General features: G+C 39.7%; 2 protein-coding genes across 2 annotated transcripts; both read left to right on the forward strand.

The window, feature by feature from the left end:
- The first annotated feature begins 1,056 nt into the window (after nucleotides 1-1,056).
- On the forward strand, nucleotides 1,057-5,276 carry buc (bucky ball). Its single transcript, XM_067578432.1, has 7 exons — nucleotides 1,057-1,260; nucleotides 1,431-1,583; nucleotides 2,132-3,631; nucleotides 3,757-3,858; nucleotides 4,682-4,771; nucleotides 4,859-4,928; nucleotides 5,015-5,276. The coding sequence occupies exons 1-6, from the start codon at nucleotides 1,254-1,256 to the stop codon at nucleotides 4,888-4,890; spliced, it is 1,884 nt and encodes a 627-aa protein (XP_067434533.1). The 5' UTR covers nucleotides 1,057-1,253; the 3' UTR covers nucleotides 4,891-4,928; nucleotides 5,015-5,276.
- A 1,446-nt stretch (nucleotides 5,277-6,722) lies between these two features.
- buc2l (bucky ball 2-like) lies at nucleotides 6,723-11,710 on the forward strand. Its single transcript, XM_067578425.1, has 5 exons — nucleotides 6,723-6,892; nucleotides 7,020-7,325; nucleotides 8,530-10,650; nucleotides 10,744-10,845; nucleotides 11,534-11,710. Exons 2-5 carry the CDS (start codon nucleotides 7,022-7,024, stop codon nucleotides 11,560-11,562), a joined length of 2,556 nt encoding a protein of 851 aa, XP_067434526.1. The 5' UTR covers nucleotides 6,723-6,892; nucleotides 7,020-7,021; the 3' UTR covers nucleotides 11,563-11,710.
- The last annotated feature ends 6,153 nt before the right edge of the window (nucleotides 11,711-17,863 follow it).

Below are 17,863 nucleotides of genomic sequence, written 5' to 3' on the forward strand. Positions count from 1 at the left end.
GGGACACTGTGGATTTTGGCCTCCATCACTTACATTGAAAGCACATTTGAAGGATCTTTTAATAGCCAGTATGAACAGGAGGAATGATTACAGCGAGGAAAAACTCTTTCACTGTTCATATGGACACCTGACTGTTGTTTTGTTTTTGATCTTGTTTTATAAAGCACTTTGGACTGCATCTTTGCATGAAATTATTATTTAAAAGTGGATTTTATATGAAATTGTCTTCCAAAACCTTTTCCTTAACTTCTACAATAAAAAGGACATTTTGTTCTGTGTAGTAAACCTGCTTTTGTGTCGTGGCTTATTTTGCTGACTTGATACACAGAGTATCAGAATCAGTTTAACTGGCTGAGTGCACCTACAGGGATACAGCCTTAACAAGGACAACAAAGCCAAACAAAGATGATTAAACAAAAACATCTCACTGTTATATACGAGTAGGTGAAAAAATAGATTCATACACATAGAAACAACAAATGGACAACAACATAAAATATCTACATACAGGTAAAACTGTTTTTGTAAAGTGTAAACAGGAAACAAGTGTTTCACAAAGTACACAAAGGTGTGTAAGAGTGCTGAAATAAATAATGAATAGGTAAGAAAAAGGGATGTTAATTTGTTTTTTTGTCTTCAGTATTGTTCTAGAAAATAGTAAAAATGAGGAAAAACTCTTAAATGTGTGTCCAGACTTTTGACTGGTACTATATTATGTGGCTTTCCTGAGCAACTGTTTCACGTTTCAACATTTTTTTAAATACTTTTTCTCCTTTCTTTATATATTCAGTATTTTTAAGCACTTTTACCACTGTTTTTAGAAAAAATACAGTTAATTTTTCGAATCCTATTTATTTTTCATTGACTTTCACAGAATTTGTCATCTCTCTATTTATTGTTTTAAAGTTGGAGCTTTTAATTATTTGATGCATGCACAAGTTTTTATTGTAAAACTTTTTTTCTGTTTAATTTTACAGCAGTGAAACTGGATGCCAGCTTGTCCGCTTGCAATTGAAGGCCACAGTGAGCAGAGCGGCAGGTGTTTCCTATATGACTAATTAGCAGAGATGTCTGGCCTTTTGTTAGTAGAACGTCATGTGGGCCTCACAGTGAAATGTATCTACTTCTGTTTGTTTATTTAGAGACTGAATGTAAAAGTTGAATTTTTCAGTAGCTGGGGGATGTTTATTTGGTTGTCGTCGTCCTTCTGTGGTGTTTTATTTCTTACAGGTTGAGCAAGAACGTGAAAGAAAATGGACGGTAAAGATTTCCTTATAATTTTAATATCTAGAAGTTGATTTTAAATTTTCATTTGACTAAATTTGAGCTATTATTTTAACACAATTAACCTGAATGAATAGTGATTTGAGTCTGTTTGAAGATACTATATGCATATTTGTGTCTTAAATGTGCACTGCTGCTTCCTGTAGATGGAGGCAAACAACCACATTCATTTGGGAGCGGACAGCAGAGAACTCCCCATCCCAGACCCTTTTTCTATGTTCAGCCACCATCTCAACCTTACTACCTCTACCAGCACTGGCAGATGAACAACCCATACAGTCACTGTGGTTTGCCTGGAGGTATCAAGCTACTTAAAGGATCATATGAACACTGAAAGAGGTTTTTCCTCACTGTAATCGTCCCTCCTGTTCATACTGACTATTAAAAGATCTCTTTCAAATGTGCTTTCAATGTAAGTGATGGGGGGCCAAAATCCAAAGTTTGTGCAAAAATGTGTTTAATCTGAAGCTTATATGAGGCTTCAGCAGTCTGAGTTAGTCATATCAAGTGGATATCTGACACATTTACAGTCTTTTTAGCATCAAATTCCCTCTTTGTGTTTCCTCGGACAGTGTTTCCCTGTTGAGCTGCGGTGGAAGTATAGTAACTTCCCAACCCTATCACTTACATTGTAAGTGCATTACAAAGGGATCATCTAATGGTCAGTATGAACAGGAGGAATGATTACAGCAAAAGAAAACCCTGTTTAAGTGTTCATTTGGGCTCCTGACTGTTGTTTTAAAACAGACTTGAAAAACTGTGAACCTATCCTTTTAAACTTTCTCTTTTTTGTTGCAATCAATCAGTAGCAGATGCCTGAAATGTCATTTTTCTGTTTATTTCCCAGGTTTTAACTTTAGGCATCCCTGCATGCACCCGTACCTCTACATGCAGTATCCTGGGTTTGTTTACCCACATGCCCCAATTTATCCGATGGATTACAGGCGAATGTTTGAACCTCGCTTCCACACACCTACCTGGAATGAAATGCCTCGTCAGCAGCATCAACCCCCGCAGCCTCACGGGCGTCGAGAGATGGCCTGCTCAGAGGCTCAAACCGACCCCAGCGACGCCATAACCAAGCTCATCGAATGCCTGGATAAAATTAGAGCCAATGAGCTGCAGGGAGCTGAGAGAGAGCTTGACTCGGGTGTTGCGTCCCAAACCTCAGGAATGTTTTCTCCAGGTGAAGAGAAGAAAAGTGAAGAGCAAGGTGCTGCTCACCTACTGCCTTTGGCGCCTGATGATAGCAGTTTGGAGTCTCCAGCTGTGACCTTCAGTGACTCCACAACAGCTGTGTACGATGGCGAGTCAAGCCAAAGGAGCTTAGACGTCCTAAGCCCTCATGGATGCTGGTCAGAAGGTTTGGAAGAGGAGCTGCCTCTCGATAGCTCCTCTGTCCATGAAGAGTGTCCTGACCTTGAGCAGCCGGCAGAAGAGGAACGCTTCCTCCCTCTTGAGAAGGCAGAAGTCACAGATATCCAGTCAGATATCTCTGTGACCAATCAGAGTGTTCCCAAAAGTGATGCTGAAGAGCTCACAAAGCAGAGAGAAGATCCCATCCTGCCTTCAACACAATCATTGTCCTTTTCTTCCAGTCAGCCAGCACTCAAAGATGCACAAAGTAGTGACAAAGTCTCAAAGACAGAACGTCAGACAGCATCTTTTGAAGAAGCCGATCCAAGCTTTCAGATCCTCAAGCTGCCATTTGAGAGCGTTTTGACATCTGGAGAAACTGGAGCCAGCCGCCTCTCCTCCTCCCCAGCAGCCCCTTACTACTACAACTACCTCCCCATGCAGACCACCCACGAGCGGATGAGTGTTCTCAGTCCATCTCTGGACGAGCTCTCCTCCAGAGATGAGATGTTCTCCACAGATATGGAAGATGTGGACCTCTTCCCCAAACATGTGTACACAGGTCGGAGGCTCGCAGAGGTTGTGAGCGGATCCCCTCAAGCTGCCGGAGAAGTAGAAGAAGCGTGGCTGCCAGGTACGAAGAGGTTCATGTGCGCCTGCTGTGGGAAAAGCTTAGCAAAAGGTGCAGGACGGAGCAAAATCCACAACTCCAAGATGTACAGAGATGAAGCCGCAGACTCTGAGGAGGAGAGCAGATATGGAAGAGGTTGCGAGCAGCCCGTCAGAGTGGTTGTGAGGAAGCATTCAGCACCCAGGAAGAGTCATTCTGTCCCACAGAGACATGCAAAACCTTGGTATAAAAGAAGCCAGTACAAAGATCCCTCAGATCCAGGTGACCAGGAGGAGGATCATGACCTTTGTAAGCAGGATCCAGCTGACGGCGACACTGGAGAGATGACTAGCAGTGAGCTGCAGTGCAGAACATGCCAGGGTAAGTCTCTTCCAGGAAGTTCTTTCTCTATTTTCTGTTGACTTAATATTTTTTCTATGCTTTTTTCTGTGCATCTTTTAGTCCACATGTGTAAAATCATGTTTGAAATATGCACTCTTTCATAGACAGACTCTGCAGAGAGGATTTGACCACGTCAGACCAAGGCAGGTGGGGAGATGGTGACGTGATTCCCAGGAGGAGACAAGCAACCCCTCTGCAACGACAAGGTTAAAGGAATAATCCCCAAAATGAAAACTGAGACACCGTTGACTTAGGAAACCCAAACACGCAAGTTTTAGCAGCTTTATCCACAACCCTAAAAAGTTTATAGATTTAATCCTTTTACATCTGAACAAGTGCCTGTCAAATCTACCCAAACAGCTTTAGCAGGATAATAAGAATTTTGGAGGCACGTGGTCTGAAATTTATTCATGTATCCCTCTTAATTTAGTGAATAGTTGAGATGGAAATCACAATCACATCACAATATAAAGGTCAACTGGCTCGAAAGATCACCTGGTGCAGGACATTGTGGGAGTTAGGGCCATGTCCAGAATGACTCCTCTTCTACTACATACTGCAATCTGTATAATTTACACCTTTTTGAGTCTAGTATGCAAGTGTCAAATTCCTGGACTATGTAGTGCTTTCAAAAATTTCCACAATGGAGAAAAAAGGCATTTTATTTCTATAGCACAAGGGAGATTTAATGTGCTTCACATTAAGAAAACGAATAAAAATGGAACAATGACATGTATATGCAGCATGAATATAGACAACCAAATACAACAATCTGACACTTCATACATAATAAAACTAATCATATGCACAGGAAAACAGGGATGTTTTCAGTCTGATTTTAAACACTGTTAATGTTGGAGCACAATCTGGCAGTATTCCAACAGCTGGAACCACAAAAATGGGTGTAAGTGGAGTTTCAGTTTATATGGGGGAGGTAAAATGTTTCCATCGCCTTTGAACGCATAGATATGATTCTGTACCCTTCCTCAAATCTCCTGGTAATTTTTTCTTCTTGTATTGATTGGACAGAGATGAGTATTCAGAGGAAAGTGATGTACCACAGGCAAAGAGATGAGGACAATGACGACGATGAGCCTCCACCGTTACACTGGGACAGAGGTTAATGTTTTTCTTCTGTAATACTGTTAACGTTGCACATTTCCTTGGGTGTAATAATTTTTTTTTTTTTGTTTTGCATCTTGTAAGGCTCTACAATGAGAGGAGAACCAAGATGTTAATGTCCCAAGACTGACATTTGGACAAAGTGTGTTGAACTGTAGGTAAATGCACGATACATTCTGCAGGGGATCCATTATTACTCGGTGAATAATATGTTTTAATGTTTCTTTCTTTCTTCCTCAGGTCCCCCCCAAAGGTGTAAATGTTCCAGGATAATGTGTTTGAAAATATTTAGAGCACCAGGTGAAATGCACTGCACAGAAAGCCTCTTTTTGTTAGATAAAAGTAAAAAAAGAAAATGTATAAAGTTTCTGCAGTGACACTGCCTTGCACTATTCATTATTAATGAATTTCACGAACAGGCAAATGGGCTGAAAGGTTGTGTTGCAGATGATGGTGTGCCACTTATTTGGGGCCAGTCCAATAAAATATTGTCATTATTTAAGCTTTGTGTCAAATCATTTGTTAATAATGCACATTATGCTGGGAGATTTCTACACATTTTACAACCATTACTCAGCAAAGTGGAATATTTACATTGTCCCAGTGTAAATCATGTGCAAATGCATCCAGATTATGTGTTACACTGGTTGAAATCTTCATGCCTATTCCAAAAACTGTGTTGTATATGCTGCATCTGGACACCATGGAGTAAGATTTTAGTTTAACCTTATTTTACCAGTAGGAAACTAGACCTACTAACTTGCAAACCAAGTCATAGTCCACACATGGCACCCTTCTGTAAAAGTAGTCTACACAAAAAAACTACACAGCATTGCTCATGATGTACAAAGATTCAATGTGAGAGAAGACGCAGTGCAGCCCAGAAAAATACACAATACTCCGTTTTCAACTTTTGAGAGGGCACAGGTTTTGTAGATGTTGCTGAAATGGTCTTGTTTAGTGCCTGCTATTTTGCTGAGCAGATTCTTTTGTTGCAGCATTAGCGTTACCATGCCAACACAGGATGCAGAATGTCATGACACTCAGTCAAAATCTTATAAAAAAGATTTCAAAATAAAACACTTAGAGTCAAAGGAGACAAGCTTTCATAAGTTGTTGGCTTTTCTTAAAAGTAAAGTCAGTGTGACATTTCCACTTCAGTTTATCAATGTACAGTACTGTGCAAAAGTTTTAGGCACTAAAAGCTCTAAGAATTCGTGTATTTGTAGATAACAGCTGCATTTTTATAGAAAGCTCAGGCAGCACTTGTTCATTCAGATTCTGTCTTGTAATTCAGGGAAAGACTTTTTCACCAAGAACATGCTGTCCTTGAGCCAATGTAAGTAGCAGAATGTTCAGTTCATGCAAATAGGAAAAGCAGATATTATGGTTGGAGATATAAAAGATATAAATTAAGACCAGTGAATGTGATGTCAAAAGGTGCACTGATTAAAACACTTCCTGCACCACACACAGGGAACATCTTTAAATAGGATTTAAAATATCTTGTCAAGCTAGTATCACAGTTTATTCTTCTTGGATAATGCCATCTATAAATACTGCTCCAGGCTACCAAACAATATCTCATCTAACATCATAATTGGCTCTTCAGGGGTCAAACCTCAGACCTGAAAGGAAAAAGGCTTGCAGTTTTACAAAGATATCAAAGTTGGCAAGATGTTCCACTTTGATCCTTGTATCTGTGCTGTAACCTCTGTAACCTCATCAAGCCAATAATGCCATCAAGGTGCAGGTCTGTTTTGTTGGAGCCAATCAGCTTCTTACCTCCCCTGTCTGTAGTTTCAGGCCATAGAAAGTCCATTCAAGTCACTAGTCCTACTTTTCCACCTATCTGTGATCTATTGTCTGCCTTTCCTCAGGTGAGGTGATGCTCCACATGTGGGAGGGAATCAGTGGGAAACAAACATTTCTCATTGGCTTTAAATGAAGGAGTTTCAACTCTAATTGGACAATCATCACCTGGAACCAAAATCTAACCAATCAGTGTATTATATGACAAGCTAGCCTGCTATCACAAGCTCACACCTTTCGATTTCCAATTTAAATCATACTGTCAAAGCTGTGTTAGTTTGTCAGTGGTAACCTTCTTTTTTGCATGTATGTACATTTGTTTAGTACCTGTTTTGTTGTTGGAAAATCTTTAATTTGTCTTGCAACAAATTTTCCAACAAAGAAACAAACATTTCAAATAATTCTTTGAACTTGCTTCTTGCCTCTTTCTCAGATATGGAGGCAGCCACGTCTACCTTGCACCACTCTTACGGTCTGGGCCCTCGTGGTCCAAACCCACCGCATGGAGCTCAGGTGGCCCAAGGGCCCCATCAGCCGGATCAAGGGCCTTCAGGAGCTCCACATCCTGAGGAGCAGCACCACCAGCAGCAGCAGCAGCAGCAGCAGCAGCAGCAGCACCAAAAACCTTTCTTCTACATACAGCCTTTGCAACCATGCCTGCCCATGCAGAGTCTGCAGTGGCCTGTGCCCATGCCAATGCCTGTGTCCTACAACCCCTACTATGGCTATCCTGGTTTAGGTAAGTGCCAAAAATTCCAAATCTCTTTGTGTCTTTCTAGTTCAACTACCTGAAAAAATGCATTTCTTATGCTGCAAGTAATCTAGAAACCACTTACTGTCATTTGATTTGGTCTTTTTGTTTGTACAGAGCAAATTAATGAACCTTTACCGTCTGCAGCTTTATTTTTTTGTTCCCTGTGCAAAATCCAAATTGCCTGCCTCTCCTGTCTACTTTTTAGAGCTTTATTTCAACTTAATTAGACCATATATTTCTATTTTTTTCATACTTTCATTCCCTGAAAAGTTGTGGCATATTTTATGTCTGGATATGCTCACAATATGCTCACATTTTTAGTTTCTACACATGGCACCTACATTTAGAGTTTCAGGTAGGTGACCAGCACATAGATGTGTACATATCTACATTTTACTATGTTGCTTATATTGTGAATCATAATTGTAATATAAGATGTAAAATGTTTATTTTCCATTATTGCCTAAAGTGGACAAAATGCAAAAATCACAATTGAGAATCTGTTATTCCACATGACATACTATAATTTTTTAGCAGCCCTTGTTTTCATTTTGTTCAGACTGCAGCCTATTATATTCTTCAGTTTATTTGAATTCTATTTTACACATGACAATTTTATTCAAACTTACACAATGGTACGTTGAAATCATCAGTAACATTGTGTTTAATGTCCCCTTTTTAGTAGATTTGTTTTTAACTGTTATCTTTGTATCTTGTTTTGTTCCTGCTGTGGCCCTTTTTTGCATCAGTCATTTTTCTCTTTGGTGCAAAGTTCTGCAAAGGCCTACAACTGAGACTCCTACCCTGCCATTTCTAAGACTAGAAGCCAAGTGGTACTGCTAAATTTGAGACCCAAACACTCTAAGAGAAGCTATATTTTTGCTTTATTTCATCCTCTATTGACTGTTATCTCACCAAGCTAATGCAACATATAGTGTCTTTCCCTCTACCAAACAGGAAGTGTATATCTTTTTGTGACATATTGATCAAACCCAAGCCTGACCCTTTATGCATCAGCTTGACTTGAAACCTGATATCTCGTTGGGACCCATTGAGCTGGGTAGCAGAACTTAATTTAAAAAAAAAAATCTTCTTATTCAACTATTTAGTGAGATGTCCTTTTTTGATTTGAAATGAAAACATTGTCAGCCTTTTATTACTAATTAATTTCTTTCTTCTGTTGTTAAAGGTTATAGCATGCCAATGATGCCCCACTATCAGCCAAATCCGTACATGGAGCCACCTGGCTTCGTTGTACCCCATACCCACCTCCATTTGATGGATTATAGACGCATGCTCAACCCCCAGTATTACCAGACCATGGCCTACCACGCCCGCAGGTTCCGCTACCAACACAATGCCCCAGCCAGAGAAATGACCAGCTCTGAGGTTCAAACTGAACCACTGTCTGGTACTCAGAGGACAAGCACCCCAGGGCCCAGCAATGTTGACGCCACCAATGTCCTCCCAGTCTGCAACAGCAGCAGCAACACCCCCAGTGTCCCCACCAGTCAGCTGCTCTCACCAGCCTTGGCCTTGCAGAAAGGGGATCATTCTTTGGAGCTCAAGGACATGGTGCCACCTTCTACCACCAGGACGCCACCAAATGGCAGCTTCGTGATTCAGACAGAAGAAGTGAGAATTGAATGCTGCACCACACCGGTGGGACTGCAGGTTCTGCATTCTCATGAGACAGCAGAAGTGTCCCACAGATTTTCCCAAGACATGGTCCAGTGCATGCTGCAGGACGATGGCCTATGTCTTCCTGCAGACAAGTCAGAGCAGTCACTCCAAGCTTGTCCTGACATCTTGTTAGTTGGGACACCCAGTGGTGGTGAGAAGATCCCTGAGCTGGAGGAGTCAAGGAACCAGGCAGACCCTGTGACTGTCACTTCGTCATTGGATTCACAAGTAGCAACTCACGGTGAAGTTGAGGGGACAAGGAGCGAGAAAGATCGGAGTATGACTTCCAAGAATTTTCACTTTAAAGTCGTTCACTTGCCCTTTGACCCCAAGTATCTGGAAGAGCTGCGGAAGATGGAGTCCACTGTCTGGTCAATGGACGAAACTTTGATTCCTTCCCCTGAATCACTGACCCAAAATGGCCTCACAGAGTCTTATGATGAAACACTGGCTGCTGTAGCTGAAGTGCCTTCAGCAGATGCACTTACGTTGAGAGAGGAGGCTCCTACGGAAGAGGTTGTCCCTGTGATTGAGATGCCTCTTCTGGTAGAGGATGAACTGGAGGACATAGTCCCCACTATGGAGGGTCCTAGGGATGAGATGGTGTCTGAAGCTGATATGTGCCTTATGATGGATGTTCCTGTTGAAGAGGAAGCTCCAGAAGCAGAGGTGACTCTTGCACCTAATTTGCTGTTATTAGATAACTCCCCTCTTAAGGCAGATAGAAACCAACATAGACAAGAAACACATATCCAGGATCACCAGGACACCTCATTTGAGTCCTTGCCTGCCTACCTCCCCTCGACCAGCTGGCTAGCTGACTTTGACAATGTCTACTATTGTAGCAAGATGCCACCAACTCCCAAGAAGCAGAACAAACCTCTGAGCAGATGTGGTTTAGATGTGCCTACCAGAAGAAGAAAACTAGACTTGGAGTACAAAGAACAACCTACTGTTCGTAAGCCAAAAGAGAGGTACAAACCCAAAGGCAAAGTGGATCGACGAAGCCTCTCTGACCATGAATGCTGCCTGAGCAGAAATTTCAATGAGAATGTGTTCACCCCCTATGCATCCAAGAGGGAACGACTTTGTGGCAGATGTCTGACAAAGCGTCAGATCTGCACATCTGCCAGTCCAGGACTCAATAGCCGGATCCTAAAAAGAAAAGTTGCTCCCTTCCAACAGTGGAACGACCCCCTTTTACCGACTTGTGAAGCCTGTAAATCTCACTCAAAGAAACGACTGATGAGGAAAGGCTCCAGTTCTGATGTTCGTGGTCCACATCATGGACACGACACTGAGGGAGAATCTTCTGAGAACAGCTCGTGTCGCACCAGGCTTGAGTGGAGGGTAGCTGAGGATACCAGGAGGCTCGATGACCTCAAAAGGCCACTGGCTTCCAAGCAGAACTTAGAAAAGTGTCCTGCAGCAACGTACCCAAAGCTGAGGGAAAAGAACTGTGTGTGTAATGAGCCACAGCATCAGCCTGTTGTATGGGAGAGGCTGCGTCACTGTCCCCACGGCAACGCCATCAGAGAAATGGATGAGAACTGCACCATGCCTGTTTCCTCTCAGGGCAAATGGAGGAACATGGATCAGATTTACCTGACACACAGGTGGCAAACTGGTAAGCAAATAGTTTCCACCTTTTTATATCAATAATGTTAAATAACTGTTAACATGCTGTGTTGTAACTCTGCATTTCTTGTTAATTATGTAGAGAAGTCATGGAAAGCAGTGATGCCCAACCCTGACGGCTCCAAGAATGAAGCCAGATCACAACACTTGAATAAACACAAGACATCACAACCACAATCACAAGGTTTCCTTTTGGCATCTCACTCTACTCTATTGCACTTTAAAATCAGCTCAACACAAGTCATGTAAATTGAGATGTACGCAGAAAAAAGGATGAAATGCATTACACTAATACTGTATATGCACAAATACATATATAAATAAACAATCAATTCTAGAGAGAAATCAGGATTAACATCTTGATCCAAGTCTTTTTTGTGTTCTTTATGCCATTTGATGCCTGTATTTGAATACATATTGGCATATGTTTTCAAATACATTCATATTCAATGCTATCACTTTTCTGCATTCAACAGTCCCTTCCTTTTTTCTGTGTATTATGACTGACTGACTGAATGGGAAGCCTTTTTCTGCAGTTTCCCATAAATTAAGATTTACAACCTTTTCACTTTGGATTTATCACAGATTAACAAGTCTGTAGACAGAAGACATATTGTAGTTGTATGGAATGGAAACTTTAGTTTACTCATGTCTGACTTGAGTTATCCAAATCTAAACGTTTACCTGGTAAAGTGTAACTGGAACTGAATGACTTCCCGCTACAAGGAGAATACAGAAAGATAAGTTTGCAAGGTTGTAGAGTTTTCTTGTTGTAATGTAATCAACAATGCTGTTTAAAGAATAGTTATCATAATATTAGAATGTGCATAAATGAAATCCCTAACATTTTGTGTAATTTGTTCTCTCTGCAGGAACTTGTAGAAAAGACACACGATGCTGATTTGCACAAGAGCACAATTCAACAAAGTGGAAAAAAGCACTTTTTAAAAAATGATTGTACACTTAAATTATTTCCACGTAAATTAATTGTATAATAAATCACTATGTTCACTATTTATTAAACTCCAAATAAACACATATTTATTATAGTTCTTGTGTTTATCTTGCTTTAAACTCTTTGTACCTGCATGATGTTTTGGGAGTAAAATTGTGGTTGAGACTGTAGTACTTAATTTGTCCACTAGATGGAACTATTTCTACACTAACTACACAATCCATCAGGTGAGAAAAATGTTGAACTAAGGCTTTTTTGTTATTCATAATGATAGAAGTGTTCAGAAATAATGCATAAATGATAGGAAAATGTAACTTTTCCAGTTTAATTGGATGAACCGAATTTAATTGGAAATTTTACATACAAAAGTCAGTTCAGAATATAGAATAGTTTGGGGGACAGTTAATGAATCCTCATGTAGTCTTTATTTCCTCAAGTGGACACTGCTGCATCTTCCTTTTGACCATTATAACAAACCAATTTCTTCTCTAAAGAGAGCATCTGACAGTTTTCACCTCTGCTTTGCATATAATTCATTAAACATACTGCTGTGATTGTATATTTGCATAAGACCTTTAACTGACTGTCTTACCTAGAATGACTTTCAGTGAGTGGTATGGTGGGTGTCTCTCATCATGTTCAGGTGTATCACTGGTAGTTTCACGGTGGTCGCTGGGAGATCAAACCTGAGACCTTTTGATAAGAGGAACTCTACCCTTTAACCTACAACCTCACTGAAGAAGTATGGTAGTTTTAATGGTAGCAGACAGGAATAAAGGGCCACGTCTTGGAGCACTATATGGAATAAAATGTCCTAAAATGAGGCAGAGATTTTTGGTATGACTTTTGGGCTTTTTCAGTGTGGCTTTCGGGATGTCAATTGATTTCATCAAGACTGAAATATGTCAACAGCGATGGGTTTTCATTGAATTTTGTATATTCATGGTTTCCAGAGGATGTGGCCTACTGACATGGGTGACACCCAGCCATGTCCCAAATCCATACTACACGCTAATCATAAGCAGGTTTTGAATATGTAGTGTGTTCACATTGCAATGCACAAAGGAAATGGAGGACCTGGTCACAGCTGGACAAAATTAAAAGTAGGCCTTAATAGTGGGGGTGAAACCGAGCACAAAAAATAACTATTGTTGACATTATGAACGTTGCAGTTTATTAGCCTTTACACAGCACATATATTCATATTCATGTACATATATAGTGCACCATTTCCTGGTAGAAAGCTATAAAAGAATGTAATATATTGATTTCTTGGATACTAACTGGAAAAACCAATATACTACTAGGAAGTAGTAGAATGGAGTTGGGACATAGTGCCTGACTTGTCCACTAGCTTCACCATGACGTTGACATTTGTGGTTTTGATTGAAATTTTTTGATAACTGTTGGATAGATTGCCATCAGATGTTGTTCAAATATTCATGTCCTTCTTAGGATTAATTGTAATAACTTAGACTTTTCTTGTAGCGCCATCATCAGGTAAAAACTTTGATTTACTTACCTGCAAACTAATAATATTCTCATAAGTCCCATTAGCAAATTATAGCATGCTAAGTCACTAAACCAATATGTTAAAAATGACAAACATACCTGCTTGCATCATCATTTTAGCATTGTCCTAGCATTTACCTTTAAGTATAGCCTCACAGAGCTGCTAGCATGCCTGTAGACACTGTTTCTATGTCAAAATTAACTAACTAAATAAGTTAAACTTTTCATGTAGCCCCATCATCAGGTAAAAATTTATATTTCCATAAGTCCCATTAGCAAAAGTTAGCATGTTAACACACTAAACTAAAAAGTTAAGAAATAACAATTTACCTGCTAAGAGCCGCATCTTAGCCTTTCTTTGATAGTTACCTGTAGGGGGGATGTAGTTTTTACTATAATATCTCTGCAGAGGAGAGATGCAAAATTTCTAAAAACAGACCATAACAATGACCACAAAGAGACAAAAAAAATTACTACAAAAATATGAAAAACAAGTACAAAGAGACAAAAAATGACCACCAAGAGACAGGAAACAACCATAAAGAGATGACAATCGACCACAAAGACACAGAACAACCACTAAGAGATGAAAAACGAGACACAAAAAGACCTCATAGAAAACGAAATGACCACTAAGAGACAACCACAGAGATGAAAATTGACCACAAATGGATGAAAAACCACCACAGAGACAAAATGATCATGAAAAATTATGCTTCGAAAACATATCAGCATTTTAGCATTGTCATGATGAGCATGTTAGCATGCTAACGTTAGCATTTAGCTTAAAGTACAGCCTCTCGGAGCTGTTAGCATGGCTCTTTAGTCTTGTGTCTGATTATATCAGCTACACCATGAAAACACTTGAAAGCATATTGAAATGGATGACTGGTTTGTTTTGTAAAGAAAAATGATGTTTCAGCGCTTTATTGAATTAGTTGTAAAAAAAAAAAAAAGAAATACTGTAAGTCGTAGTATTTCTTGTCAAGCCTGAACCTTATCTGACCTATTATGTGAATATGTCACTCCCCAAGGGGAAACAATACACAAATGTATTGAAAAAATAATGAATCATGTTGGACCAAACCATTAGAGTTTATGCAGTTTTCAGCAAGCCTTTGAAAACAGGTAATAAAACCAATTTTACTGACATTGCTTTAAATGAATCATGTAATAGCACGTGCAGCAATAATAGCTTTCTTAGCTGGAGGGGAGGTAAATACTAGGATGTAGAGTGTATGTTTCTGTCAGTTGTTTCATGTGACAGAAATGTGGGAGTCTGTGTGTGTGTGTATGTGTGTGTGTGTGTGTGTGTGTGTGTGTGTGATTTTCAGGGTCTCGCAACAGGCCAACAACTGCTTATTTTGCCTCAGATTGCTTTGCTTTCTTCTTCTCATCCTCCGTGGAGAGATGTGCACAGAAAGCCTGCACAATGTGCAGTCTTCAAAGAGAGAGAAAGGCCTGCTTTTGTGCATTGTTTGAAACAGAGACAGTGGAAAGCTTTTGCAATTTGAAACAACCCTCTTAAGTGATTTCTGGCTAACAGGGAGCAGAGGTTCTTTGAAGCTAACAATGTGTGGAGAAGGAAGCCAGATGGGAAGAGGGAAGTTGCGGCACTGGAGCGCAACACATGATTTCCCCTCAGATTCGGCAGTTTCAGGGGGTGGAGATGGACAGCCCTGGTTTGGACGGTCTCAGAGCTCATATCTCGCAGACTCCTTCTTTACGCCGCTGTTCCATCTTCATGACGCCTGCATTATGGGTAAATGTGAAAGGCTTCAACGTGATGGGCTCCCAGGGGGATTTACAGTATGAGGTGGTGGCGGCAGAATGTCTTATATGTTGTGTGTATCATATAAATCTGAAGGAGGCACATATGGAATATGTCATACAGAGTGACATAAACAGTCGAGGTGTCAAACATCCTGCAGTGAAGATTTGTCTTTCCAATGCACAAACGCCAAATGTCCTCTTGAGGATAGAAAGATGAAGAAAATCCTCAGAGGTAGGGATAGTTTGCAGCTCCGACACTGACTTTGAGACTTTGAGAGTCCTGCTTATGAGCTTTTTTTGTAGGAAAATAAAGCCATCAACACAAACAATAAGCACATATTAATGTTGAAAAAAGGACAGATTAGGAATTTGGTCATTTAAGTGGCATTTAAAGTCACAAAAAACACAAGTAATAACCATCTAGACAGAAAACCATGACTATTTCAACAGCAGAAAGTAGTTCTAATAAAAACAAACTGTTTTTGACCAGGCGTGTAGCTGTTAAGTCTCTCAAATGTCATTATTCAATTTTATTACTGCCACAGTTAAAATTCCATTAAACTCCATTATATTAGGATGGCATGTAATAAATAATAAAAAAAAAACACCTTCGTGACTAGAAACCACAAGGGCAAAGTTAGAAAATGTGTGAACAACTGTGTCCAAAGCTTCAATCACACACGAGTGATTGAAACTCAGCGAGACAGATGTAGCTGTGAAAATTCTCACGTGTGACTGAAGCTTGCACTTAATCCACTTGACCCTGAGGCTACATGTTTTCATCATTTAGCTGTTACAATAAAGCTGTTTTTACTTTTAACAAAGCAGTGTGCCTTCACTTTTTATTTTTGGGAATTCATTCCCCTTTGTTGTGGACATTAATTGCTTACCTGTGCATCAAGAGCACCTGTTTCATGAATGCATTTATCAGGTGAGAAAATGTGTTTTTGTGATTTGAGGAGAACTGACAGCCTTTTATCTAGTTCTTTTTTACTCTGCATGTTTTAACTTTAGTTTACCTTGTTTTGTTTGTTGGAGTATTTTTTGAGTTTTCTATTGTTATATTGTCATGTATCTTATTGTTGTACCACATTTTTTTTACTGTGAAGCAACAAAATTGTAACAAAAATCCAATATCAATACAGTTTTTTAATTATTACCATTAATTTCTTGCAATAAAAAGGTTGCTGTTTTATCCTGGATTATAATAACAGTAAGAATTTGCAAAAAAGTGACCAGAAAAAGGAAGTTGAGATGAAAAAAATGTACGATTTAAATAGATAGACGTACTTCGTGTTAATTAGTAAGTCCCGTGCTTCTAGTCTTTATGCTAAGCTAAGCTAGTAATGGCTACATACTTAACACACAGACATGAGAGTTATATGAATGCTCTTGTCTCACTCTCTGAAAGAAACAAATACTTTCTATTCCTGTAAGGATCTAATTTATGGCTCAGGTTTAACTTGGAGGGTAAATGAGACGTCAGATAAAATGTTTACATGTACGTCTACGTATATATATTTGTCTGTCTGAATTTGTGACTGAAATGTTTCTCTTTTTATACTGTATGTATGTGTGTGCAGGCTGTCTGTGAAAGTATAAAAGATTGAAACATTTTTGGAAATCTTCCCTCGACAGTGTCTCCGAGTGTGTTTGAGCAGCTTGTGTTAATGTCAATGTACGCCTCTGTATATGTATATGTGTGTGTGCGGCGTGTGTGTGTGTGCGGCGTGTGTGTGGGTGTGCGTAGCTGCTTGAGATGCCTATAAAAACTGTGGGAGGTTAAAAGCATCCATCCTACCTCCTTAACGGTTTGGAGTGATTCTGTCAAGCTGTCAAGTTGGTTTTCCTGGAGAACAGCGGAGCGTGTGTCACACGGTTCAAGTGTTTTGAAATGTTCATCATCAACCGGCGTCTCCGAGATGACTAAGTGGTATCAGAACACAAGATTAGTTTGAGGAGAGTTTCCTCAAGTGCTCTCTGCTCCTTTCACTGAGAAATAAAAAAGGGCCTTGGGTAAAATTACAGTGAGAGATGATTATATCGATGAATTGAAGCATTACCCAAAGATTGTAAGTCAGTACCTGTAAAATATTGAAGATTCAGGCTGTTAAACTGGTAGGCCATAACTTTTTAACACACTTAATTGACATCTTTAATATTAAGTCAAATGTTGCTGTATGTGTAATGTGAAAGGGACAACCCCATGGGAAATTATCACCCAGTTCTGCGCTCTTTGGAGCTTGTAGCTCATTGTTTTGGTAACATTTTACCAAAGTGGCACTTCTTTTTTTTTTTTACATTAACAGTGGCTCAGACTTTCTCATCAACAGGAAGCTGTTTACAGCAAGAAAAGCCAAGAGAACCTGGCTGCAGCAACATGGCGGACAACAATCACATTGGTCATCCATAGACAGGGAGTCACAACAAGTACAAGTCAAATTTGCTATTTTGCTTGCTATTTATTTCTAACAAACCTACTGTAGAGAGCAACGCTAGCTTGTCATGCATTATCTCTCTTGCTAACTGGCTGGCTAGCTTGGTCACTAACTGGACAGCGAGTTAACACAGTTTGTTAAGACACATATTTGATGCAAACCATGGCTCTTTTGTGGAGCAATTTATACTCAATATAGCAGAGTTGCATAGAGGTAGAAGCTATTGATAGCTTCCTTTGTTTTCGACTCTCTGTTCCCTTGAAGGTCAACACAGGTCATGACAGTTTGCTGTTGGTCAAACAAGTACATTTGTGCATCAAAGCTGAATTTGATTAAAGAAATTTGGACGGATTTACTTCATGATTCCTTTGAATTGAAGTGATATCGCTCCAAAATGTTGCTGTTTTAAATGCTGATGTGACCGCACCATAAATGAGAGAGAGATAGATGTGTTTGTACGTCTGTGTTTATGTGTTTAAGTACCATTTGTGTGTTAATATGTGTATGTTCCGACACAACACCTT

Source organism: Thunnus thynnus, chromosome 21 (genome assembly GCF_963924715.1).
Source record: "Thunnus thynnus chromosome 21, fThuThy2.1, whole genome shotgun sequence".
NCBI classification, from domain to species: domain Eukaryota; kingdom Metazoa; phylum Chordata; class Actinopteri; order Scombriformes; family Scombridae; genus Thunnus; species Thunnus thynnus.

Coding starts and splice junctions, on each gene's coding strand:
- buc (XM_067578432.1), top strand. Junction 1,584..2,131: donor TCACTGTGGTTTGCCTGGAG/GTATCAAGCTAC, acceptor TTTATTTCCCAG/GTTTTAACTTTAGGCATCCC. Junction 3,859..4,681: donor AACCCCTCTGCAACGACAAG/GTTAAAGGAATA, acceptor TTGATTGGACAG/AGATGAGTATTCAGAGGAAA.
- buc2l (XM_067578425.1), top strand. CDS start 7,022: ATGGAGGCAGCCACGTCTACCTTGCACCACTCTTACGGTCTGGGCCCT. Junction 7,326..8,529: donor CTATGGCTATCCTGGTTTAG/GTAAGTGCCAAA, acceptor CTGTTGTTAAAG/GTTATAGCATGCCAATGATG. Junction 10,651..10,743: donor GACACACAGGTGGCAAACTG/GTAAGCAAATAG, acceptor TTAATTATGTAG/AGAAGTCATGGAAAGCAGTG.